At 42.7% G+C, this 26,903-nt stretch overlaps 1 protein-coding gene across 5 annotated transcripts in view; it reads right to left on the bottom strand.

Annotated features, from left to right (window-relative positions):
• The window catches only part of STK39 (serine/threonine kinase 39), a 180,347-nt gene extending 155,469 nt beyond the window's left edge, over nt 1–24,878 (bottom strand). For 2 of the 5 annotated variants that reach the window (XM_039495665.1, XM_039495669.1), the window contains exon 1: nt 24,577–24,871. In XM_039495665.1, the coding sequence (XP_039351599.1) occupies nt 24,577–24,685 (109 nt within the window). In that variant the 5' untranslated portion in view covers nt 24,686–24,871. Of the gene's footprint in view, nt 1–24,576 lie in introns of all 5 variants that reach the window. The other 3 variants (XM_039495666.1, XM_039495668.1, XM_039495667.1) reach the window with 3 other exon arrangements.
• Between the last annotated feature and the right edge of the window lie 2,025 nt (nt 24,879–26,903).

Raw genomic sequence — 26,903 nt, 5'->3', positions numbered from 1 at the left:
TTCCCTCAACCTTTAAATACATAAATATTTCAATTAAAGCATTTAACACTTGCTTACCCCCACCACCATATTTTCTATTTCACAGCTAGAAAAATGGAAGCAGGGATTGCTTAAATTGCTTGAGTCAGTAGTATGGCCAGAAACAAAATCCAGGAGGCTGGACACCTAGTCACTTATATTAACCATTGGACACCACCACTTCCTCCTACCTATTTTTGTCAGAAATGTTAAGTTTCACTCTAAATTCAGTGCTCTACAAAAAAAAATTTAAAAATTCCTTGCAGAATTTAGAAACAGAAAAGCCCTAAACCAAATACTCTGTTAGTATCTTTGAGGCAGACTCTCTCAATCTGGAATGTAGAAGACAAGAAATTGACCATGAAATATAGTTATGCTTACTACATCACAATTTAAAGACTACTCCAAAGCTAAATTTTTGGACGAGTGTATTTTGTCTCAGCAACTTCGAAAAACCCTCCCTATTAGAGATAAGAGGTTATTGTGTTCCAGACCTAAACTTTCAAGCCAGAACCTCAGTTTCCTTGTGGATAATTTCAGTTGACCTTTTCAAAGATATGAGGAGGAGGAGAAGTGCAAAACAGTCCCAAAACATCACACCTCAACATGTCTGTAGTAAAAAAGTTGTTTACATCAAATGATATGGATAAGATTCAAATAGTAAACATCTGAAGTCTAATTTAGAAATTTTGCAGTAGCAAAATAAACATGCACAATATTTGGGAGTTTGCTATTTCTACTTATCAATTAAAGCAAAACTGCTCCAATGATGTGCATGAAAGGCATCAGAAATGCATGCAGGATGCGTATGTCAAAATGATTTGTATACTGAATGTGAAAATGCTATTTTAAAAAAATCATTCATGTTCATTCACTGACTAGGGAAGAGCTCTGTAAGGTGTGTCACACAGGTGTAGGTCTCTAAAATGCTCGAAATCCAAGGCGGGGCCAGGAATACTCCTGCAAGAGGATATCGCACCCAACGTGTGGGATGGGGAGGGGAAGAGCAAGAGGACCACTAAAGAGCAATCTTAAATCACCGGAAGGGAATAGGAAGAGAAAGCAGGAAATCATCTGCAAAGCTGAGGGAGTAGAAATCAAAAGTTAAGATTCTAGCCCTCCTGGGCTGCAGAGACAGCCTTCCAAATGAGAACACTAGTACAAGCTAATGCTGTGCTGGAGGTTGGAGACAGACTACTCAGGTCACATGTCTCTACTGCTGCGCAGGAGTTTTGCCAAGCAGAGTAAGATTAACAAGATTCTTATCAGTTTCACTTCTGCTATTCAGAATCCAGCTATAAGCCCATCCAGAATCAATTGTAAGATGCTGCTACTACTCCTGGGAAAGACTGAGCAGAGGCAGGAGGAGCACTCAAAGACAAAGTAAAACAGAACCACACAGGCTGGGAAGGCATAGATTAGTCCCTTGTCTTAGGCCTGGTCTACACTACGAGTTTATCTCGAATTTAGCAGCGTTACACCGAATTAACCTTGCACCCGTCCACACAACGAAGCCCTTTATTTCAATATAAAGGGCTCTTAATATCGATATCTGTACTCCTCCCGGACGAGGGGAGTAGCGCTCAAAATCGGTATTGCCATTTCAAATTACGGTTAGTGTGGCCGCAATTTGATGGTATTGGCCTCCGGGAGCTATCCCACAGTGCACCATTGTGACCGCTCTGGACAGCAATCTGAACTCGGATGCACTGGCCAGGTAGACAGGAAAAGCCCAGCAAACTTTTGAATTTCATTTCTTGTTTGCACAGCGTGGAGAGCTGATCAGCACAGGTGACCATGCAGTCCCAGAATCAAAAAAAGAGCTCCAGCATGGACTGTACGGGAGATACTGAATCTGAGCTCTGTATGGGGAGATGAATCTGTTCTATCAGAACTCAGTTCCAATAGACGAAATGCCAAAACATTTGAAAAAAAAATCTCCAGGACAGAGGCCACAACAGGGACTCAACACAGTGCTGCGTGAAACTTAAGAAGCTGAGACAAGCGTAACAGAAAGCTAAAGAATCAAATGGACAATTCTTTGCACTAACACTTTCCAATGATCTCAAAGTGCTGTGCTAAACAGCAATATTTTTAGGAAGAGATGGGTAGAGACTTTATAATAACTGCATCAGCCTTACATACATGGAAAATTGGAATAGACTTTAGCCCAGAGCTCATTAGTCTTGTCAGACAGACATCTTCATATAACAGAAGTTTGCAATGCCTCAGACCAATGCCTTGCATTACCTCTTCTAGTAATGCAACCTCAAATTTGCATTCCAAAGTTTCAGCTGCATCCCATCTATGATGGAAAGATATTGTTGCATGGAAATAGTCACTTCTTTCCACATCATTCCTTGCCTCTCTGTCATCTCTGGTGACACCTCCTTCTAACCCAAATGCCTGTCCTCTCCTCTGCAAACTGACAACTAATCCTGACAATCCAGTATATTGGCCTTCCTTTGTCTTTTTCCCACTGAAGTTGCCAGTTTCCATGACTTCTATCTCAGTTCCTGTAGACACCTGAACCTGGGTCTCTCCCAGTGTCTCAGCTTCTGTCATGGGTCTCACCTTGGCCTCTCATTCCTGACTCAGTGGTTCCAGTTGTAATGCAGGCCTCTTCATCTTACCTATCATTTTCACCTTGCTCTGAGGGTGGAAATACTCCCAAAACTTTTCAGTATTTTGCTGTTGCAAACATTTTCTGGGTCAGACTTCAGATTTTTGACTTTTGCCCAGGTTCCTGTTCTCCCTCCATGTTGCAACTCTAGCACAGCCTTCCTTTCTCCCCCATGTTCTTCCTAATCTCAGTGCCGCTTCTGGGGCAGGCGAGCGAGCAGGTCTGTTGCCCTGGATGCCATCTTCTACAGGCCGCCTGGCCACTGTCCTGCCTGACTTTTCTTAATTATTATAATAAAAGAAAGAAAAGAAAAATCTCAGCTCTGGTTGGCCAGCCATTTTTTTTGGGGGGGGGGGGGGAAGAGCACAGCATGGCTCCGCCTTTTGGAAAGGAGGCAGAAAATCTTTCCCAACTGAGCCAACAAGATGGCTAGGGCAGCTCCTGCCTCTCCTACCAACTCACCCCCAAAGTCTCTCACCTTTCTTAGAAGGGAAAGGGGAGACTGATGACAACTTCAGTTTCCACCTTAATGACCCTTCAAGTTTCACTGCTCACTAACAGCCTCATTCAAGCCCCAGTTTTGGTCCAACTCCCTTACCGAATTGCTACCATTTGATATGACTTTACCAACACTGCTCTGTTTCTTCCACGCACAGCTAAGTTTTGCTTCTGTCCATTTGCTCTCCTTTAGCCTTGCTTACTCTCCCATCATTTCACTAACCTTCAAAATTAAGAGATTTAATGACTAAGCCATCTGACTATGTAGGGAGCTATTCTATGTAATTACATGCTCCCATCACTGTTGTCCTTGTGGGGAAACCCAATAAGGGGGTAATATGCTCTTTGGGCAAGTATTGGCTGTGCCTTTGTACAGTGCCTAGCCCACCGGGGCTATGATCCTGATTGAGACCTCTGGGTGGTCAGTGTAACACAAGTTTATAATAAACTATTTTCTTCATCTACCCATTTAGCCTTTGACATAGCACTCTGCTTTCCTCCTCACCTTTGCTCCTTCCTATTAAAACTGGCATCCTTGCCTTTAGATCTACTCACTCTGACTCACAGAGTTGGCCACCCCTTTAATCCCCCAACCTTAGTGTTCTCTCCCCATACTCACTATTTTCATTTTTGTGCTTGCACTGCCAAGTATCTCAAGGAACACCCCCAGTTATGCGGTCTTCCTACACACCGTTCTTCTCGCTCCCTGCCTTCTTTCTCAACAGCTTACTTCTCCTGCACAAGGGGCCCAGAGCGGTAGAAGTATGAACTGCCTGACCCAGTTGGCCATGACATTTTGCCCAAAACAGCCCTTATTCACTCTGCAATAAATCCTATCCTAGGTAAAATGAGTTTTATGGATCAGTATCAAAGGAGTTTTTTTTTTACGTTGAAGAGTACTGTACGTGAACCTCATTTCTATACCTACCACATCACTGCAAGGGCAGTGGTACTACGATGATGCAACCAGCCATTGTGTTGACACCAACATCAGTATATTTGCTTGAAGTGGCTGTACCTTCAGGATGAATAATGCATCATGGTCTCACATGCAACACATCAAAAATTTGTGCCCCTGATAATCTACTGAAGTGCCATGAGTCAATCTGGCATCATGCTGCCTCTCAGTTACAGAACACAATTTGATTTTATATAGCATCCATCCAATATTGTATTACAGAACATAGTAAGAAGGGAATTATTCATAAAAGGTAAAGGAGATATAGAAATAGTAAGATTCAAAGAAGTGACAATCATTTTTGAAGGCGGATGAGAAGAATAAGAAAGAGACAAGAATTCCAAATATAGGTGACTGTGAGTGGAAGGTCAATCCTCACTGAAAAGAGAGAGAGATGAGACGGGGCAGACAAGACACAAAGATTAGCAAAGCATGAAACAGGAGAGTCGGTGGATACTCAGAGAGGCAGGATTGAGCAAGTCCACATAGCTGTTAGGGATTCACTGGAAGAGACAAGTTCTTACAGCATGTGTCAGACTGGGAAAACAAAAAACAAAACAAAAAGAAAACCAACCAGTCTGCCTATGGGCTGAGAGAATCAGACTGTAAAGGCATAACTGTACAGTTACCTGAGGGGGAGCAGGGCACGGCACAGAAGAGAGAAGAGGGAAGAAATATCACAGTGGAGGTATCATTATACAATACTTCTTTTGACATACACCCAGTTCTATCAGTAAATACATCTCCAAGGCACAAGTAAACGTTTTAGGGTTCATAGTGCCAGCCACATTAAAAGACAATAGAACACTGGCATACTGTGTTTCACTAAGAGTAAGTTGCACCCATTCTGTCATTTTCTATCCCTCTTTGTGTTGGAAATTTTGCTTGTCCTTTAAACATTTCACATGTATCTTGTTTTATAGAACACAAATGCAGGAGTCTGCTTAGTTTAAAATTGTATTCTTGTTAAAGGGGTACAGGAAGAGGTAGAGTTAGAGCTCTTTTAACACATCATTAGTCCAGGAGATGAAGTCAATATTTTAAGGAAGGAGAGGGCAGAAGTAGAAATGAGGCATATTCATTCTTCAGCCAAATGCCCAAGGTTGTGTTTTTCAGCCATCCATATAAAGTTTAGATAAACCATCCATCTCCTCTATTATACCATTCAAACAGTGGTGGTATTGTTGATGTATTTTATGGTACTCTGGGAACCCTTGGGGTGAAAAGCATCATGTACTTTAGAAATTACATATTTCACCACCTCTAAAATGCAGCCTCCTCTATGGTAGAAAGTAGCAGCCTGCATTATGGAGAAGAAAAACTTTTGGCTAAGGACCCTGGACAGATCTCTATTCTTACAAAGATCATTAGGAATGCATCTGCCTTGGAATGAAGAGCTGACATAACCATGTCGGGTTTGAAGTGGTGTTTTCAAACCCGAAGTTTAGGACTACATCATCTTCTCCAGCAAAAGCCCATGCACAAAGCCAGCATCCTGTACCAACTATTATCTACGCACCAGATAACTATAAAGGAGAGAGTTTTAGTATTGCTGACTTTAAAGACAATACATATACAATTCTCTCTATTGTTTCTTTGCACTTTCATTCTGCTAATAGCAAATAATGACTGTGGTAAGCACATTCCACTATGCTAATCCCAGGGTGGATAAAATCAATTTTTTAAAAATAACCTTTTTTAAAACAAATGTATTTTAAAAAGTAAATTTTGACAAAATATGTTAAGGCCAAAATGTACTGTAATCTATTAATCATTTCAATTACATTACAAAACATTAAGTAGTAGATGTTTGTTGCCAGGGTCTTTTAAAGAAAATCAAGCTACTGAACTGGTGGAAATCACTGGCTAAGAACCTGGAACCAGTGTTTGTTCAAATGCTAAACTAGTTTTTGACAATAGTTGCCTCTTCCACCGATGCAGAGAGAATATTTTCTTCATTTCAGTTTTTTCACAAAGTTCAATTACAAGTTTGTTTTTTAACTTTGAACCAACAGTTGAAAAGGAAAAAGTTTGTTTTCCTCTTATAATCTCTGAATAAAAAAAAAAATTGTTTCTAGTCAAAACATTGTTCAAGATTTTAGAATCTATCAGCTCAATTAATTTGTTACAGATAGGGTTGCCAATTTTCTAATCGCAGAAAACCAAAAACCCTTGCCCCATCCCTTCCCAAAGCCCCCCCCCCCCCCGCCCCGCTCACTCCATCCCCTCTTCCACTGGCTCTCCGACACCTCACTCACTTGTTCATTTTCACCGGGCTGGGGCAGGGGTTGGGATGGGGTGAGGGTTCCGGCTAGGGGTGTGGGCTCAGGATGTAGGAGAGGGCTCCAGGCTGGGGCTGAGGAATTCAGGGTATGGGAGGGCCTCAGGGATGAGGCAGGGGTGCAGACTCCAGGAGGCACTGACCTCAGGCAGTCCCGGCATTTCCTGGGGACGGAGGAAGTCTGCGCAGCTCCCAGGCAGCATGTTTCTCCGGCTCCTAGATGGAGGGGCAGCCAGGGGACTCCACACGCTGCCCTCATCACAGGCACCGTCCCCACAGCTCCCATTGGCTGCAATTCCCAGGGCTCAGGGCAGCATCTGCAGGTGGGCCAGCACATGGAGCCCCTCTGGCTGCCCCTCCACCTAGGAGCCAGAGGGACATGCCATCCACCTCCCAGGAGCAATACAGAGCCTGCCTACCCCACTGCAGTCAACTGGACTTTTAGCAGCCTGGTCAGCTCTGCTGACCGGAGCCACCAGGGTCCCCTTTCAACCGGGCATTCCAGTCAAAAACCAGATGCCTGGCAACCTTAGTTACAGATAATAATACTTTTTTTTCTAAACAAGTTTTGCATTTAAAATTATTTAAAGGTGTTTTCACTAATAAAGTTAAAATGCTGGGTTTGTACATTTTTCATTTTAAGTTTGCATCCAAGTAGAGCTTGCCTCAAATTACAAGAATTTTTTAACTAAACTTTTACACCATTAACTTATACATTTGTATTATGTTAGAAAATGGTTAAGAATCTGAATTAGGGTAAGTTAATTGCTTAAATAAGTGTGTATGGATATAGTATTGTCCTGGTTAGCAAAAAAGTACCACCAAATTGTGCAAAGGCTGTATTTAGTTGTAAGCCAACATATTTTAATGGTTATATCTACCAATCAGAATAAACCTTTTCTTTAGGAAAGCAACTAAGTACAATTGCAGAACAGTATTACAATACATTTAAAACAAGGTTTCCTGCTTGTTCATATAAATGATTCAAGTCAGTGACTTCAATTAATTCCCATGGAGTGTAATAGTCACCTTTTACCTTTCCATCTTCCTCCGCTCCATGATAGAAGAGTGGAGGGAAAAAGCAAAGTGTCATTCCTCCTCTCCCAATGGCATAATGTCTGACTTTGCTGCCTTAGTACTCCCAGCAAGGACTAGCTTCTATTTACTCCACCTAGTTATAGCCTCTCCAAAAGTATGAGATGAGATAGCTTTCCTACAAGTGATGGAGAGAAGTCCAGTCATCACACACATCTACGGTGGAAGAGAGGTTTTCTCCTTTGGTTTTATTTTTTCCCTTCCTCCTAGTTTAAAGAACACACACACACACACACACACTATGAGACATCCCCCCGGCTTATATAGCAGGGATGAATCCTGAACTAGTATTGGTGATTTAGGGTCATGCTTCCTATTGGTACCGATTGGAAATAAAGATACGTCAGTGCAAAACTACCAAAGGAATATATTCTACACACAGAAGACTCACCTGAGGTTTACAGAAAACAATTATGCCTCTGAAAACACGTCAATAAGCAAACCAACACCACAGCTCTCATATAGTTTGTCCGATTTGAAATTCTGCTATGTAATTTATGTCATCCTATGTTTAGTACAGAATATGTTCTAGTAGTACAGAAGACAAAAAATAGTCCTTAACAAGACATCAGAAACAACAGAAGACATAGCTAAGATTCCTATTGCACAGGACAAAACAATTTCCCAGCCTTTTCAATGGCCAATGTCAAGGATTGTGGAGGAACTTAAGTCATTCTTATTAAATAAAGACAATAGTACATTAAGGGGCAATTCTTATATAATTGCAAAAAAGCAATGGAACTAAGATGTATTCCAATCACCACCTTAACTAGTTGCTTGTATCTTATACTCCACTTTTACCCATCTTTATATCATAAGCTCTTGTTTCCAATACCTCTGTACAGTGCCTAGTACATTTTGGGCACCTACATTAATGAAGTATTTCCCAATACTGATATTCCTATTACACTGTCATTATATGAACCAAGTCATTTTTCACCCCACCAGAAATCTCATCCATCAACAAGGCCATATCCTAGATAGCACTACTGCAATAAGGATATATAGGTTAGTAATGGAGTTCCCAGGAATAATATAACCGCATTAGGAGATGCATTCCAAACTGAAGGGTAGGTTTCTTGCGCCATCAACAGTACTCATTACATGCTATAGTATAAGGAATGTGTGGACTTGTTACAGAAGTGATACAAAATCTCCACGTTCACCCCTGTAGAAATCTCAACACTCTCCCTTCCCCAGGTGCTGTGAGTCAGGGCAATGGGCATTAGGCTTATCACCAGACCACTGCCCCTGAACCTCAGAAGGGGTGTCCCCCGTCTTCATAAAAAGCCATAGTGGTAGAATGTTTACTCTAACAGTTAGCAGGGTGCCAGATGTCCTGATTTTTGGGTCTTTTTCTTATATAGGCTCTTCTTACCCCCACCCCCTGTCCCGATTTTTCACACTTGCTGTCTGGTCACCCTAACAGGCAGCCAAGTAGTGCATTTTTCAAATTCTGCATAGATGAAGTGTGAAAAGAACATATGCTAAGTACACCAATCAATTTACACCAAGGATATAGCAGTGCCCTGGAGAGAGAAAGGAATGCTAGCCTGTTCTACAACCCTAAGAGTCTGGGGCAAAATTAATGACTGTAAGGAAGTGTTAACAGACCATCTTCAGAAATTTTACAGCTAACACACTTAAGTACTGGTCTAATGGGGAAGCTGGCCAGCAGAGCTATTCTATAGCAACATATTGCTATAATTCTGCTGGTCAGTTTCCTCGTGCAGACAATCCCTTATTAGTATAAATACCTCCTGAGTTTAACAAAATTCATTTTGCTCTTGTCAGAAAATATGAACCCTATTGGTTCAAGACACTATTGGGCAAACAAAGAGAACCCCAAAGTTATTTGTGACATCTCATGATTTAGGACAATTTTATGATTTTTGGATGCCTGAAGTCCAGCATTCTTGCATTGCATTCAAAGACTAGGAAACTTAAAAACCCAAAGGTGGCTCAAAAAGGGATTGAGCTCTTATTTGGCAAGTTTAATTCCACAATAAAATAATTGCTTCCAGTGTAGTTCTTTCCCCGTCCACGCCATCCTCAAGGGAAATATTTTCTCCTTCTCTACTTTTCTGCTAGTAATCTACAAATTCCTCCTCTATCTAATTAGACATCCAGGAAGCATGCCAGAGGAAGCATTCTGTCTTTTTGCCACTGACCTGGAGCACAGAATAATATAAATGCTACACACACAGGAGTACATCATATAAACTAGATGTTTTAGCATTTATTCAAATTCAGCTAAATCAAACTTCTACAAAAGCACCTGGCTCCAAGTCAAAAGAATGGCAGACGGTAGGTACATCATGATTAGTTTTAGAGTGGTTCAATCCAAGACAGAAATGGTAAATGGTGTTCAAGCCTCCCTTAAAAATGCTGATGCAGAATTCATTGTTTCCAAGGTCTAAAGAGTTACTCCATACAAAAACAGCTCACAGAAGAGTTTTATGGGAAAATCTTAACATGTTATCTTTGAAACACAAAACTGCCAAAAATGTAATAAATAATTTTGACTGAAAATTCTTATTCATGGGCAAGAGAGATGTTGGAAAAAGAATAGGTTAAAGAGAAAACAGAACCATAGACAAGCAAATCTGAAAGCATTAAAAAGACAAAGCTGACAAATCAAAAAAAAGAGCAACTTATTTGAATAGAACTCCCAAAATTCTGGAAAGAGGGAGATATTGACATAGTTCACACCCTATGAATTGCCTCCAAATCAGTTCCCACTACTGACAAGGGAGACAAGACCAAGTTGCAGAATTAATATGACACATGGCCTTTGAAAGGGCAAGGCTCCAATCAGATCTTTGCAGCACTTGTGCTTACAGCTGGCCTTGAATTTAAAAGCTTCAGTGAAACTGCAAAAATATTCTAATGGCTTAAGTAACAGTATGATCAGTGCATATGCAATTGCTTACATTTTGAAGAATCAGGGTCTAAGGCACAAAGGGAAAAAATGGGGGGGGGGCGCGGGGGGCGGGGAAGAGAGACCAGCAAACTGCTGATTTGAGAAAGGATTGTTAGTGCAACAGAGATTAAAAAAAAAAAAAAAAAAGATATAAAAAAAAAGATAAAATAAATAGTCAGCTTTTCTAAATCCTCGGGGGCAGAGGAGATTAGGAAGCAAAAATATTCTGGTTAAGTCAACTACTACACAAATCCACAAAAATATATGCTGGTTTTCTTTACAAGTCTCAGAACTTACAGCAACTTTGAAACCTTCTGGTTTCCAGTATTCTATAACAGGAAAGCCAGTTTTCAGACCCAAATCCCTGCTGGGCAGTATCATTCAAAAGGCACCCTCAGAGACCACGGACCCTTTACTAAAGGAGATGCTTGAGAGGAATTATATTATTTTCGTACATGGCTAAACAATTAGTTACTTAAAATGTAACTAGCCTCTGGAGTTTTCCTTTGAAAAATATACATTTTAAGAGTGTCTTTAGAAAAAGAATGTTGAATTCCAAAATGCTTTATTCTCCCTCATTAGCATGCGGAATGAAGAAGCCATCATTCAGTACAAGCGATTGACATCTAAGGCCCTTATCTTGCATAGCTACAATATCAAATGCTTATGCAGGATCAAGTCCCAAGCCCTACTTCCACCAGCCCCACTTCTCAGGTTGTTACATTACAGATAGTTTAAAAAGTTATACAGAAAGACACTGCCTAGAAACAAGCTTTTGGGAAGAATTACAGCTTACCTTTAAAGCAGCATCATAAATAGAGAAAAATTGTGATGTTGATTTAATTACTAGGCATGTTTTCCCTGCTCTTCCTTCAGTTTGGAAGTAAACATTTTAAAACAATTATAGCTGCACATAAACATCAGAGTAGCATTTTCAGAGAGTCTTCTGACTGTCACTGCTGAGTGCACCAAACTAACAGCAGCTCATTTAAAAAAAAAAAAAAAAAAGAAGGATAGGTCTACACTACAATTAAATACCCCCGGCTGGCCTGTGTCAGCAGACTCAGGCTCTCCGAGCTCAGGCCATAAATTGAGTGAAGGAGGGTCCCAGATCCTGGGCTTCAGCCTGAGCCCAGACTCTCACACTGCCATTTTATAGCCCCTCATCCTGAGATGCAGTGAACTTGAGTCAGCTGACAGAGGCCAGCCACAGGCCTTCAACTGAAGTGTGTGACATTGCTGCTGTCCTGACACCAATGTCTCCAGTTAATGCTGGAATGTTGAACTACAGAGCATCTTCAGCCAGCTCCCACCACTCCAGTTAGCTTTTTTATTTATTTATTTTTTAAATATAAAAAAAGTTAGAATCTGTCATGACAGGACATAAGCAACAAATTACTCCTTACAATGATCCCCAGAAGACTAACAAAGGAGGAAACAACGAAATTTTTAGGCATTGTTCTTACAATTTAAAAAAAAAAAGAAAAAAGTTACAAGCAGCTTTCACTTTCCTCTTTGCTAAATTGCTCTTAAGTGGCCTTAAGATAGTAGTAAGGCCATTTCTGTCTATCCGCAGAAAGATCAAGCATGTTAGACAGCAATACGCAAGAGTGAGTATCTAATTATAAATTCAGCATAATGTAATTTAAGTCTTTTTAGGGTGCAGATGGAAATACATTAGGAGAAAGCATCTTTATTAGTTGCACTATGACCATGGGGCCTAGGCCTAGACCCCAATGTGCTATAATTAAGCTACAGTAACTCCTCACTTAAAGTCGTCCCGGTTAACATTGTTTTGTTATTAAGTTGCTGATCTATTAGAGAACATACTCATTTAAAGTCATGCAACATTCCGTTATAAGGTTGTTTGGCTTGCCCCATTCCGTCCACCTGGCGCTCCTGCCAGGGAACAGGGTCGGGGCGTGGGGGCCTTGCCCCACTCTGCTTGCCCTTCGTTCCAGCCGGAGAGCAGGGTCAGGGACTGGGAGCTTGCCCTGTTCTGCTCACCTGGCGTTCCAGCTAGGGAGCAGGGTCGGGGCACGGGGGCTTACCCCACTCCAGCCAGGGAATGGGAAAGCCCCCAACCCCACTCCCCTTCAGGAGCACCCGACAGGCAGAGTGGGGCAAGCCCCTGCACCCTGACCCCACTATGCCCCGCCCCAACCAAGCTTCACAATCATCATTGGTGAATACAGTATTAGTTTGTTTACAATTATTTAAAACTTATACTGTATATGTACACAATGTCTTTTCTCTGGTGAAAAAAAAAAATGTCCCTGGAACCTTCTCCCTTCCCCCCCAATTCTTATGGGGAAATTGGAATCGCTTAACATCGTTTCGCTTAAAGTAGCATTTTTCAGGAACATAACTAGAATGTTAAGTGAGGAGTTACTGTATGTTATTCCTCAGAACTAGTTATGGCAGCAAGACCATGTGCTTTGCCTACTTTTTCCTTACAAAATAGGAAGCAATACCCACAAATAAAAAGCACATTTTGCAATATACAAGCCCTATACTTTTCTGGCCTATTAAATGACAGAGCCATGTTTTTATCCTCATCATAAAATGCATATGCACACACACTACTTGCAGCTATACTAAAAATGTATTGGTCCAGGTAAAATGCATCAACCCCAACTTTGAACCAAACATATGATCTCTAAAGTTAAGATCAATGAACAAAGCTTCACACAACTGAGCATGTGACCAGATCCATTTAAAAAATAAAAAAACCCACATCATCCACAGTAGCCATGATCAGACAAGACTGCCTACTACCTCTTCTCCTTTCAATTTTCTATTTCTACACTACCTGTCTCCTTTTAGATGTACTATGTAGCGCCTAACTGGTGGCATCAGGGGCGGCTCTAGGCACCAGCAAAACAAGCTGGTGCCTAGGGCGGCAAAATCTAGGGGGCGTCCCCTGCGGCCGGCAGGCTGTCCCGGCGGATCTGCCGCAGTCATGCCTGCGAGAGGTCCACCGCAGCCCCGGGAGGACCGGACCTCCCGCAGGCATGACTGCGGAGGGGGCGCTCGTCCCGCGGCTCGGCTGGACCTCCCGCGGGTATGACTGCGGCAGCTCAAGCGGAGCCGCCAGACCCGTGAACCGGCCGCAGCTGCGGGAGGTCCAGCCGAGCCATGCGGGACCAGCGCTCCCTCTGCAGTCATGCCCGCGGGAGGTCCGCTGCTCCCGCGGCTCCGGGGCGCCTCCCGCGCATGACTGCTTGGGGCGGCCAAAAACGCAGAGCCGCCCCTGGGTGGCATACCTGTGTCCATAGTAAGCCAGCTTTTCATGACACCCAACTCCCAGCAGAATTTTACTTCTGATCAGGAAGCCCAGGCATCAGTGATCCACCGTGTTTTGAAGAATAATTAGTCTAACAAAGTGATTCATTCATATTGTTAATCATAAAAGAATTAATCAATGTTGATTTATTATATTAGGCTTTCAGAAGCCCACTGACTAGTTAAATTAGGTCAAACATCTAGGGACCAAAGGTTGGAAATATTAACCCCACTGATTCCATAAAAATTAATAATTCATTACTGAGTAATGCTGATGATTAAATCTTTTCACTGAGGCACCTTTGAGAACATCCCTGAAAGGTATGACACTGCCAGCATCTTTGAATATTTCTCTAAAAAGGAAAACAGACCAAAAAAAGGGGGATCCTAAAAATCCTCCAGGCTTTAAGGTACTTGTCAATATCCCAAGACTTCTGTCAGAGACCAGGTTCACCATGTAATCCAGAAGTCTTGGAGCTACTAAGATCCCAGAGGAAGTTGGTTTTTGACTACTTTCTTCTTCAAGGAGGAGGAGGAGGGATGAGTGCAGAGAACTACCTAAAATTCACCAAACTCCACAGCTCTGTGGCTTATCTGAAATCAGACCCAAGAAAAAGCATCCCTTTTCTAACACCAGGCATCTTCCCCATCTTTTTCCTCAGTGGCTCTACTCCCCTCCGTCCCCATGAGTTTGACCTGTTTCTCCACTGGCTTCTCCCCTTCATTAACAATTACCTCTCAGGTGCAGACTTCTCAGCAAGTCATTCCTACATCTCACTCCCTGACACCTGCTTCTCTCTCAGCAGAGAACTCCCAGCTCTGCCTCTTCCTTGCCTCCCCTCCCCTCCTCAATTGCCTGTAGTGCTTCAGAGAAAGAGCTGGCAGGGAATAATCGCAGGACAGGCTGGGGGGGGGGGGGAAATAGGGGGAAAAGAGGATATACGAACACTTTTGGCTGATCAGTATATAAAAGACTATGAAATATAAGATACAAGTAAGCCTTAGTTGACTGAACACAGAATAGGATGTCTGCTCATTTCAGTCCTTGGGCTGTCAGCACCAACATAGAACACACTCCCTTGTAAGTCAGCAACCAATCAGTTACGCAGAACTCCACAGTACTCAGAAACGCAGCCTCATGGTTACAGTAGTGAACTTGCCTAGATCCTCCCAATAAGATTTTCAGCTATCCATTGCTCTACAGCTCCACAAGTGCTAAGCAAAGAAGCTGCTTTAAGGCTATTTCACATCACCCCTACACTATTTTGCCACCTCACCTCAATCACCATAGGAGATTCATACTTACAAACCATGACCACGGCAGCTTGTTTTATCTTGCATTAAAATAGTCTTGACACTAAGCAATAATATTTTCCAGAAGATAAATCATACACTAGCACAGGGGTCGGTAACCTTTCAGAAGTGGTGTGCCGAGTCTTCATTTATTCACTCTAATTTAAGGTTTTGCATACCAGTAATACATTTTAATGTTTTTAGAAGTCTATAATACATACAACAATAGATTAGTTATATAAAATAAAGAAGGTTTTGAAAATGTTTAAGAAGCTTCATTTAAAATTAAATTAAAATGCAGACCGGTGGCCAGGACCGGGCAGTGTGAGTGCCACTGAAAAATCAGCTCACGTGCCGCCTTTCGCACGCGTGCCATAGGTTGCCTACCCCTGCATTAGCACTCCAAAACCTCAAAAAAAGAAACCCAAAAAACAAACAAACAAAAAAACCCACAATCTAATAGAGTTGTCAATTCTTCAGTTTGCTAGCCAGTGCTATAAGCCAGACTAAAAAAAAAAAAAAAAAAAAAAATACAGAAAACCCAAACAAAAAATATTTACTGCTTGCTAGGAGTAAATGCCAGCAACCTCCACAGAATGTATGCTTTCTATTAAAGTAAACAGTTTCCAGCTCTTCTGATAGTGAAGATTTGCTTCCAAAAGTTAAACCAAAAGGGTAAACCAATGCCATGGTTATCTTCCTATCTCTGCAGGCAGATTGCACCCATGCCTCCATTGCTGCTTATAGGTTTCCTAATGCCTCCAGCAAGCTTTGGTGGTCACCAAGGGAAACTCCTGTAAAATGGTGAGGCTTAAAGACACTAAAAGCCTAAGAACTGAGAATTTATTTAAAACATGACAAAAAAAAAAAACTTAAAGCCACGGCCATTCAGTTCTGAAGGCTAAGACATCTACCCCTTTCCATCCCAAAAGTCACGCTGAAGAGGGTCACAGCCAAAGTCAGCATTTTAAAACATGAAGTAGGGTCTCAGAGTCAGCGCTGCACACGGAGCTGTTGCAGAGGCCAAAGCAGGCATTGCTGTGTAATAACCACCTGCTTCTTCCCTTGTGTAACTAGCTACTTCCACTAAGTGAGTGAGGGGATGGTTCTAATTTCAAAGAGAGTTTCTGGTTCCACATGGCAAGGAGACTTTGGATCAATGCAATTTGTCTGCTGGCCTACCAGTTCCTTGGGCAAGTGGCTCTCCAGTAGTAAAAAAAGAGACCCGTAGAAGAGTTCTAATGGAATTTCTTCTAGGGTCTTCACAATAGGTCCTCATCAAGCATTGTTACATAGCATATTCACAGAAGATAGAGCATTTTTATATTTATCTTTCTGGAAGGTTGCAGTGTAACCCTACTTTATTTATTGGAATTCATAACACAAGAACCCAAAAACAGATACACAAAGCAGGCTGCTCCCTAAAACAGAGAGGCTGAACTCACCACACTTAACTCTAGGCTGGCTGCACACTCATTCTGCTAGGCCCAGTTTGCATACTTCCCTAGAGGCCCATAGCCTGAAAGCAGGACCAGGGTAAAACTGTGGAAATATAAATTTTACAATTACAATTTTAATACATTTTCAATACAGCTTTTTCTAACACTCAAACGAGTACCTACTCTTGACTCCCAGACTTCTTCTACTCCCAACACTGCCCTGCACAACAGCTCCTCTCAAAGCACATGCCCTCCCCACAACCACCACCGCACACACACCCAGAGCTAAGCCTGTTCAGATCTCCGAGCTGTTGCACCTCAGAGTCCAAGAAACCCTTGGGAATGAGTGATAAAGTGGCATGGAAGCTGGCTGAGTAGCTGCACAGCAGTTTGGAGAGAGGGGAAAACTGGGGCACGTAATTCTCTGCAAGTTATCGTTACACAGCACCAGGTGAACACACAGCACGTTGAACATTTTATACACCTTTGACTTCCAGTTTAAGAGTTGATTAGTTTGAAGTTACCAGGCTTTATTCACCTTGGTTTTGCTACTATCAATATGTAGGGAATCCAGTTTTTAGTTTGTTCCTTCTCTTCCTGAGCATTAATTTTTGGCTACTTTCATAGCCTTCAGATTTCTGGTGCGAAGGTGGTCAAGCTTTACAAGTTTTTTTGAATTGGAGGGGATATCACTCTAGGATATTCTAGCAAACAAAAAAAAACAGTTACACAAGTTTGCTAAGTAATGGTGAAATTAATAACCACATCACTTACAAAACCCATAACTTAGATGTAAGACAGCAACAACAACCAAGACCTCGTCTGCAATTGACTGTTTTATCAATATAACTATTTTGGTTAATTAATTGTACCCCCTAACCAAAATAGTTATACCAGTAAGACTATATAAGTAAGATTATAGACCAGAACCCTACATGCCCATGTAACCACCACCAAATTATAAAGAAACACAAGTTTCATCACAATAGAGCCACCTTGACTATGACTCATTAATCAGGGACGGCTCTAGGCACCAGCAAAGCAAGCAGGTGCTTGGGGCAGCCCATTTGCAGGGGTGGCAGCCCACAGGGATCCAGCCTGGGAGCTGAGCACCAACAGGGGGCCCTGGGAGCTGTAGTTCCTTGGTTAGCTCCCTGCCTATAGAGCCAGCCCTGAAGCAGGGAAAGAACTACGTTTCCCAGCATCAGGGCCGGCTCTAGGTTTTTTGCCGCCCCAAGCAAAAAAAAAATTTGGCTGCCTCCCCATTCCCCCTGCTGCCCCAGCCCTGGGTTCTCCCCCACCCTGACCCGCACCCCCCTGCCATCCCAGTCCTGGCCTCTCCCCCCACACACACCCCGTGCTACCCCAGCTCTGAACCCCCTTCCCCTCCCCACCAATGCCTGCCCACCCACACACACCCTGCCGCCCAAGCCCTGGGCTCTGCCCCCTCCACCCACACCCCCTGCCCCCCCTCACCTGCACCCTCCTTCTGCCCCAGCCCTGGGTCACTGGTAACTTGCTCCCAGGGTGGGTCATTCAGCGGGAATTTTGAATGTGCACAGAACACAGACAGGATTGGTTCCCATATGGTTACAGAACTGCAGTAAAGTGGAACAACTCAGCTTGTGTGATTGGAGGATATCTGGATGCATATTATAAGACTGTCCTACATAAATGAGGAAAAGTTGAGGTGCCTTTATTATTCTTTTGTTCCACTCTTCGTTTCTATGGGGAATTTGCAAATGCAATATCACTGTCTTCCTTTTCAACAAATAAAACTAAAAAGGTAATGGCTGTTGAAAATAGCAATTCTAATCCTAAAAACCACTGGGAAGCATTTCTTGCTCAATTTTATCTTACTTTTTCTGCAGCAAATTACAGTGGATCAGTATATTTGATTTGGGAGAAATGAAGTAACAGCTCCCCAAATTGAGCTTGAGCACTCCTGAATTTTGAGGTGTTCAAATCTGGAAGGCAGGTGCTAGATTCTCTTTCTGAATATTAGTGAAATCTGGAAAGGAAAAGTCAATTTCTGCTTCCATGGCTCAGAAGTGGAAATCCTCCTATGTGCCTGGTGCTATATCTAAAGCTGCCGAAGTCCCCTAGCATAGCCTCCCCTCCCTTACTTTTCAGTTTAAATTCTAGTGGGATCCACATACCTCCCTTGCTAGGCTTCAGATAGAGAGGGGCACTGTCCATTTAGTCCACCCAATTCCTTCTTTGAGGGCTGCCAGGTGAGGTCACACCAGTATCCCTAATCCAGTCTGGGGGATGTCTTTTGAAGGGGATATCTGGGCCAAAGCCTTCTACTCCTTGGGCATACTTGTTCCCCATTCACAGTGCCACCCCACTCTAGCAGTGAGCTCTCCATTCACAGCAAGCTGCAGCATGAGGTTTCAGCTACCATACTCCCTCCCCTTCCCTTTCCTGTTGATAGCGGCCAAGCGAATGCTGGGCAGGGGCAGCTCTAGGCACCAACAAAGCAAGCAGGTGCTTGGGGCAGCCCATTTGCAGGGGCGGCAGCCCACAGGGATCCAGCCTGGGAGCTGAGAACCATCGGGGGCCCTGGGAGCTGTAGTTCTTTGGTTAGCTCCTTGCCTATAGAGCCAGCCCTGGAGCAGGGAAAGAACTACATTTCCCAGCCCTGGGAGCAAGTTACCAGTGACCCAGGGCTGGGGCGGAAGGAGAGTGGGAAAGAGCCCAGAGCTGGGGCAGCCCGGCGGGGCAGGGTGGGGAAGAGCCCAGGGCTGGGGTGGGGACAGCCAAAATTTTTTTTTCCTTGGGGCGGCAAAAAACCTAGAGCCAGCCCTGTCATTAATTTTAGTCTTTTCCCCTCCTCTGTATTATGTATTTTCTATTTTAAGAAATGAGAAGTTAAACTGTTAAATGGGAAGTTCTATCAATGGACAGAAATTTTTGGAAAAGTATTTGTAACTGTTTCCTGAGAAACATGTAGCTTAAAAGAAAAGAAACTTACAGACAAGAAAGTTATTTATGTGGACTTCAGTTTAGGCTGATCAGTGGCATTATATAGTTTTCATGTTTAAAGGTGCAGTATTGTTTGAGATTTATTGGTGAAAGTACACTACTTGATTTGGATCAGAGTTAAGGTTGTAGTAAGATATACATTTCTTTATACTTAAAGTTAACATTTCTGGGGACAGAAAAATTCTAAACATGACCATCACTATTCTCAAATAATGGTTCTCAAATAATGCAGTTTCTTAAACATTTTACAATTCATATATTTGAACAGCCTCTTGCAAGAGCTAGTGTCAAGATCTACCTGGGCTTCAAATACTGTGGTGTAACATTTTGTTGAGCAGATTGGAAGTGGCTAGTGTTTCTTTGCATTACCACTTCAAAAAGAAGCCCTTTGAATATTTTCATCTCAATGAGTACTTGCTCAGGTTTAACCAAAGTTTTCTAGGGTATTCTGGTAGTCAGTGATTATACCCTCTTAGTTATAGGAAGGACACTGAAGAAAAAAAAAAAAGGCACTGCAATTACATCCACAACTATCAAAAAATTCTTTCCTCTCTCCATTATAAGACAGCAAACACTTGCACATGCACCATTGGAACCTCAGTCCTTCACTTCCCTGTAACACGTGCCTGTAACACTGAGTTAAATGAAGATCTCCATTAGCTCAAACCTACAGAAGTGCTCATTCTCTCTCACCTAAAACAGGACACTAGATAGACACTGAGTAAATGGCCCTGCTTCCAGTGAAGTCACTGGCACAAGGGAGGCGGGGAGGAAGGGGGAGCACCAAACAAAGACCCTACCATCAGGAGCAGGTTGTCCACAAAACCATCCACAACAAACATGGATAGGTTTTGCTAAATTATCGGCTTTATGCAGAAGTTAGAGTCCATGAGCTGGAGGGTGACAGGGCAATGTTAGACCAAAGTCAAATGAGACCTTTTTAAATGATCTGTAACATAAAATATGCTTCAATTCTCTTCAAACACTGTAGACACAATCCTTTCCTTTCAAAGTAACTCAAGCTTGGTCAGAACCTTCCATTCAAGGCGCTCAAAATAGCCAGGAAGGAGGACAGAACTAGCCCTTCACTTACAAATAGGGAAATTGAGGCACGGAGTCTTAAGCAATTTGCTCAAAAGCATTCAGAAAGTCTTATCACGCTCCTCATAACATTGCTTTATCTTTGGTAGCATCTCATCCATTTGATATAGGACTCAATACAACTAAGCAGATACAGAATTATATAAAAATGTTGTAGAAACAAAAGCAAGGAAATTCAGTTGGCAAATCCTTAAGAGCAAATTCTCTTATATGTTAAAAAGGAAGATATGTAGAAGTTTTAGGAAGTGACAGAAAAATCAGATGTGTCATCTTATTTCAGTCATCTTATTCAGAGCCAATCCACAATGAAAGAGCCCAATTTGACAAGAATATTGAATCTTATTTACTTCTATTAAAGATAATTTGCTTATAATCAGTAGCCTTTCGTAAATCTCAAACTATACCAAGACTTGCAAGAACAACAAAATCTTCAAATATGACCAAATCCACCACACAGTTTAATTGAATATGTGCACGGTACAGATAAAAGCTATTTCCTTCTGTTTCAAGAATCTACATACCAGGTTTCAACCCACAATTATTTTTTAATGAAGTTAACAACTCATGATAGTAGGAATTTGCAATGAAAGCGCTGACACAACCTTACAAGAAAAGTTATTTTGTTTAGCAAAATGGGCAGGTTTTTTTTTTTGTTTGTTGTTAAGGTTCCTAGAGGAAACAGTGCTTCTCATATCTTAATTACCAATTTTTCCCATACTGGGCATTTGGGCCTTCAGCTAGCCACAGCTACATGATTGGTGAAAAAACATTATTTATGACACGGGCTATATGGAAGCTCAAAGGCCGTTTTTAAATTGCCATTAAGGTAGGAAGTGGTTTAACAGTAAGCAGAGATTTGATTAAAAACAGTGGCACCATTTCCAGTTGCTTACCCTACAAGAGCAGGATGGAAACCGATTACCCTCTCACTATATTAAATCAAACATGACTAGTTCCAAAAAGTAGGTTATTGTACTTTTCAGCAATATGGCTATCACTAATAAACCCTGAAATCTCTCTTAAGACATTAGATTTAGTCTACAGATAGAAGGTGACTTTAGTTACATTGAGAAATATTCCGTACTATGTAAGCCTATGAAAGTCTGTGCTAAAGAAGACTGATATAGCTTTCTTCTTAAAAATCCCACTCAGGTGCCTCAATATATTGTACTTTTCCTGGTTTAGCTGGCAAAGGACTATTAGAACAAAACATATCCCTTCAGGCTCCTATCCTGTAGATAGCTTTGTGTGTACTTAAAACTAGTCACCTGTGGAAAGTTTATTTTAATAAGTGGTAGTATTCATGTTCATGAAGTGATTAAACTTTAAGAGCTTCAGTGATTAAATGCTGCTGACTGAACAGGAGTGGCAGTCAGACACTGGAACTTTATTATTTTCCCCTGGATACTAAGATGAAGGTATACAAAAGCAACCCTACATAACTAAGTTCATTTGAAGATGTTATGTAATATTGCATTGATCCTGCAACTCTAAAATTATATCCATATTTACTCATTTGCACAGAATTTTCATGCAAAATAAACATTTTAAAAACATTCATTATATCTACTTTAGTCATTTAGGGAAAATGTCATAGCAGTCCGCCACTTCAGACAAAAAAAAACCCAATATATTGCTGTATTTGAGAGGCTATAAATAAAAGGCTATTTTACGGATAGGAAATATTTCTTGTGGCATTTGGAAAAAGTCACTGTGCCTAAACTAAATGTAATGATAATTTAATGGAAGTTGAGGATACTCAGCACATCCACGAAAGCACTCTGAACCTTACTGGATCACGTTCCAGCAGAACCCTACCTTTCTCACTAAGTAGTAGTGATTCTTATGCTACAAGAAACTGACCTGTCACTTTACTGTGGTAATTGAATACTATCTACACAAGAAATGCATTTCCCCAAAAAGAATGTTCCATCTTTGCAATTATGGGCACTTGAAATATTTGTATCAATAAATAGATAAACTATATCTAGTTAACATTTTTGAACACTCTAGACTCTTTCTAAACTGCTTTTTTGAGAAGTAAACACTCTTTCCCCCTCCACCCCCTTCAAGCCCTATGGACCTGTCTACACTGGCAACGTACAGTGCTGCAACTTTCTCGCTCAGGGGTGTGAAAAATCACCCCCCTGAGCGCAGCAAGTTTCAGCACTGTAAAGCACCAGTGTAGACAGTGCACCAGCACTGGTAGCTATGCCGCTCGTGAAGGTGTTTTTTTTTCCCCCAGCGCTCTGCCGCAACCACACAAGCCACATTTAAGCGGTGCCACGGCAACGCTTTAGCGTTGCCAGTGTAGAATAGCCCTAATTTTCAGCCATTCTACAACTGCACCAATGGAGGACAACCAGTACTTAAATAAGAAACATACTACAGACTCCCATTGCAACAGCAGATAAGGATTAGATCAACACCTTTCTCAGGCCTTTTCTACAGCAGAAAGGATCTCTGGGTATAGTTTACTAGCAGACCCAGCTACTGGGAATGTATCAGCAAAACAACTCTTTTTCTGGTATAGCTTATTTCAAGTTCTGTTGGTATACTGGCAAGAGGCCTGCATCCATACTAGCACTTTCAGCGGCACAGCTACATCACAGTTAGAAGTGTGATTCCCCTCCAATACACTCCACATTTAAAAGTTTTGCTGGCATAGCTATGTAAATAGACCAGGCCTCAGCCTTCTTCATCTTAGTGCAGTTCAAGTGGAGGAATGGGGAATAAAAGGGGAAAGAATATGAGTAAAACAGAAGCCTGGTAAAACTTGAGTGAAGGGACAAGTTATTTCTCCTTGGAAACGCTTAGTTTCAGACTGTGGAAACTAAATAGCCTCAGAAACAAAGCTGAACGTACATGATTTACAACCCTGATTAAAAATGTCGTCTATCACAGTAATCACCAATTGGTGAGCAATGTTAAAAGCACCACTAATTACAAGAGCAACGCAAAGCAAATCTACAGGAATTTTTGAGGTAACTGAATTGTAGCCTAAACCTCAAGGAGTAACAATTGCAATTTTGGACTTGGCCTTTAGTTTCTGCAGGTATATATATATATATATACACACACACACACACACACACACATACACATATACATACACACACACTTAAAAAAATCACAAGAATGAGTATTCTTGAACTGATTAACTAGCAATAAATAGCATCTGGATCAGAAAGGAGTAGAGCTTTCCATTATACATATTGTTACCATTGGTCATCTTTTCATCTTGCAAGATTCATGATGATCTGATTCACACAGATGGGAGGAAAACTAAGTCAGCCACATTTTGATGGCAATTAACTGTTACATGCATAAGCACAACACACACTGCCTGTATGTTTGGGGGAGGGGTATTAAACCTTAAACCGAAGGGGAAGGTTTGCACCAATGAAATTAAGCCATAATCACAACAGCAGTAAGAGAATAGTGTATAGGAAAGTAGAGTGATGGGGAGGGTGAAAAGAGATGGGGAAAAATTAAAGCGATGCAGAGGGGGCAAAAGGAAATGAAGGCTTTCAAAAAGGAAATCAGCCCAAGCCGCAGATGGGGAGATTTAATCCCCCCTCCCCCAGAAAACCACCGGAAAGATGCAGACTAATCTGAACGGATAGAGCAAGACACGGGGTGCACCGTTACAGCAGGCGAGAGCAGAGATGAGGAAAGGCCAATGGTTAATTACAGTTCGCGGTTCACCACCGATGCTTAGGGGCTCATCCCCACCCCCACGGCCCCGCAGAAGGGCTGAGGCAGCTGCCACTGCACCCCCACCAGGAGCCGCCGCCCCCCGCCCGTGGGGAGAGCGGGGCAGCCACGGAGGGACGCGCCAAGGCCCCCGCCCCCGGGGCAGCCACGGAGGGACGCCCCCCGCGCGTGGGGAGAGCGGGGCAGCCAGCCCCAGCCGGCGCCTCGGAAATAAAGTTTGCAGCCGCTGCAGTGCCGGGCGCGCCCGCCGCAGTGAGAGAAGCCTGCGGAGAGCAAACGCCGGTAGGCCCCGCAGCCGGCTCATCCCCCCTGCCCGGCGCGGACCGGCCCCCCACCCCGGTCCCCAGCCCCACTGACCGATAACCTCCTGCAGCTCGTAGGCGTCCCTGCAGATGGGCCAGGCGGCGGGAGCGGCCGGCGGCGGGGGCTGCTGGAGTTGGACAGGCGAGTCGCTGGGCTCCGCCATGATGCTGCCGGAGCGCACAGACACCGCACGACCTTCTCCAAACTTCCCTTCCAGCGGCACCTTTAACCCCCGCCCGCTCGCTCGCTGCTCACGCTGCCTCCCTGCGAGCCGCCAGCCGCACGGCGGGGGGAGGAGGAGGCAGGGCACCGGCGGCCAGGAGGCGGGGCGGGGAGCTGCGGCTGCACCAGCACCAGGCAGCCCCGGGCATGGTCCCTAGCGCCTCGCACCGCCGAGCTGCGGGGGGCCCGCTCGCAGCCCGCTGGGCGTGCACCTGCCACGGGGGGAGGAGAGGGTCGGGCGGGGGTGGATCTCCGCCCCCTTGGATGTGTAACTCTCCACCGACAGCCCCCCGCCGCTCGGTGGTGTCTGGCATCACTTGGCACAGCTTGAAGTTGGGGCGCCTGCCATGTGAGACAGACTCCTCGAGTCCGTCTTGTAGGAAAACCTACGGGTGAAGCCGGGCCTTAGAAATATACGTGTAGTTAAGGCTTATTTTGTAAAAAGTGGTGCTAACTTTTAGGAGGCATCGTGGCTTTCTCCAAGCCTTGCTCTGCTCATTGCAGCTTTTTGTACAGGCCTTCACTCACTCTGTGGCCATTTCCAGTCCTCTGAATTCTGTTTCAGTTCTGTTGGTCATCTGGTTAGTCTCAGTCAGTGATGTGGTAAGTGATGAGAGGCCATGGCAAGGATGTCATGGCTCATTTTCAATGTACAGCATAGGCCCCAATCCAGCAAGTGGATCCATTATAGGTCAGTGGTTTTCAACCTGTGGTCTCCAGACCCCTGGGGGATCTGCTGACTGTCTGGGGTCCGTAAAACATTGTCGATACTATAGAACAAAGTGATTTTCAACCTGGGGTCCACAGACGATGCCTAAGATTTCCAAAGGGGTCCATACCACCATTTGAAAATACGTAGTGGTCTGCAAATGAAAAAAGGTTGAAAACCACTGTTATAGAGGAATCTTGTTTATTGGGAGTCCCATTGAAGTCAGTGGGCTCCATAGGGGTTGCAAGGAGATAGAAAGCCTCTGTTAACCCCTGAAGACATACACATATGCTTAACATTAAATATGTGAGTAGTCCCATTGATGTCAGGTGGATTATTCATGTTCTTAAATTTAAGAACATGCATTTATCTTTGCAGAGCTGGGGCCTTTGTAACTTAACAGGGCCAAATTCACTGCTGGTGTAAGTTCCATTGAAGTGAATGGAACTGTGCCATGTTACACTAGTATGTGAACTCGGTCTATATTGTCAATGAACTAGCAGGTTTCTGTGCAATGCAGAGAGATCATTCCTTGCTTGAACAGAATTTAGATGAGTACTGAAGAGATTTTAAATGATTTTGTTGCTTTATAAAAGTTAGTAGTATAAGGCTTTTCCACTTTGTTTTTTATTATACAAGAACAGAGATGACTGCAGAAAAGCAAAGTCACTGTGTGAGTTATGGAACTGTGCTGCTTGTGATGTCAGCAACATGGATTTTAATTCTTTTTTCTCTTTGTACATTTCATAGCTCTAGTAAAAATGTTTACCTATTAAATAATTCCAGAAAATACAGGTCCAGTCCTGCCCTCATCCCCATTCTTGGCCCTAAATGACTTGTACATATCACATTATTTCAGATTGACAAAGCTCTGATGTTATTAAAAAACAAAATATGCTTTCAAAGTTTTTTTTTTTAATTTCAGTTATTGCAGCTATGACTGAAAGATTTTTGAAGGTTATTCAAACTAAAATTGGAAAATTTTATCTGAGTGGGGAGAGTTTCAGGGTCAATATGTCTATACTGATGAGAACTAAAGATAACAGAATATTAGTTCCTACTAGTACTATGAAATATAGAGTAGCAAATGTTAAATCAATCATGAAAGAAACAAAAGAAGAAAAAACAGAATTGGACCAAGTAATAAATGTGAACATGGCTGTGTAGCTTATATAAGGAAGCAGTTTAGTTAGCAGAGATCACTTTGGAAAAACATAGCAATTTGCTTGATTATTAAGTTATTTCTTTGTCACAAAAGTTCTGTTGGGAAATCTGAATGCTGAATGAAAGAGGAACCCCTAATTCTGGCATCTAGCACAAATTATACCTACACTTCATAAATAGCGAATCATGTTTGTGCATTGAAGGTTTTTTCTCTCATCCTTCTACATGCCAGTTAGGCTCAAGATGGATACCGTTTCTGCAGTACAGAAAGGAAGCACTATATTTT

The sequence above is a fragment of the Mauremys reevesii genome, linkage group 11 (genome assembly GCF_016161935.1).
Source record: "Mauremys reevesii isolate NIE-2019 linkage group 11, ASM1616193v1, whole genome shotgun sequence".
Lineage (NCBI taxonomy): Eukaryota > Metazoa > Chordata > Testudines > Geoemydidae > Mauremys > Mauremys reevesii.
This window is presented reverse-complemented; position numbering and strand designations above follow the sequence as displayed.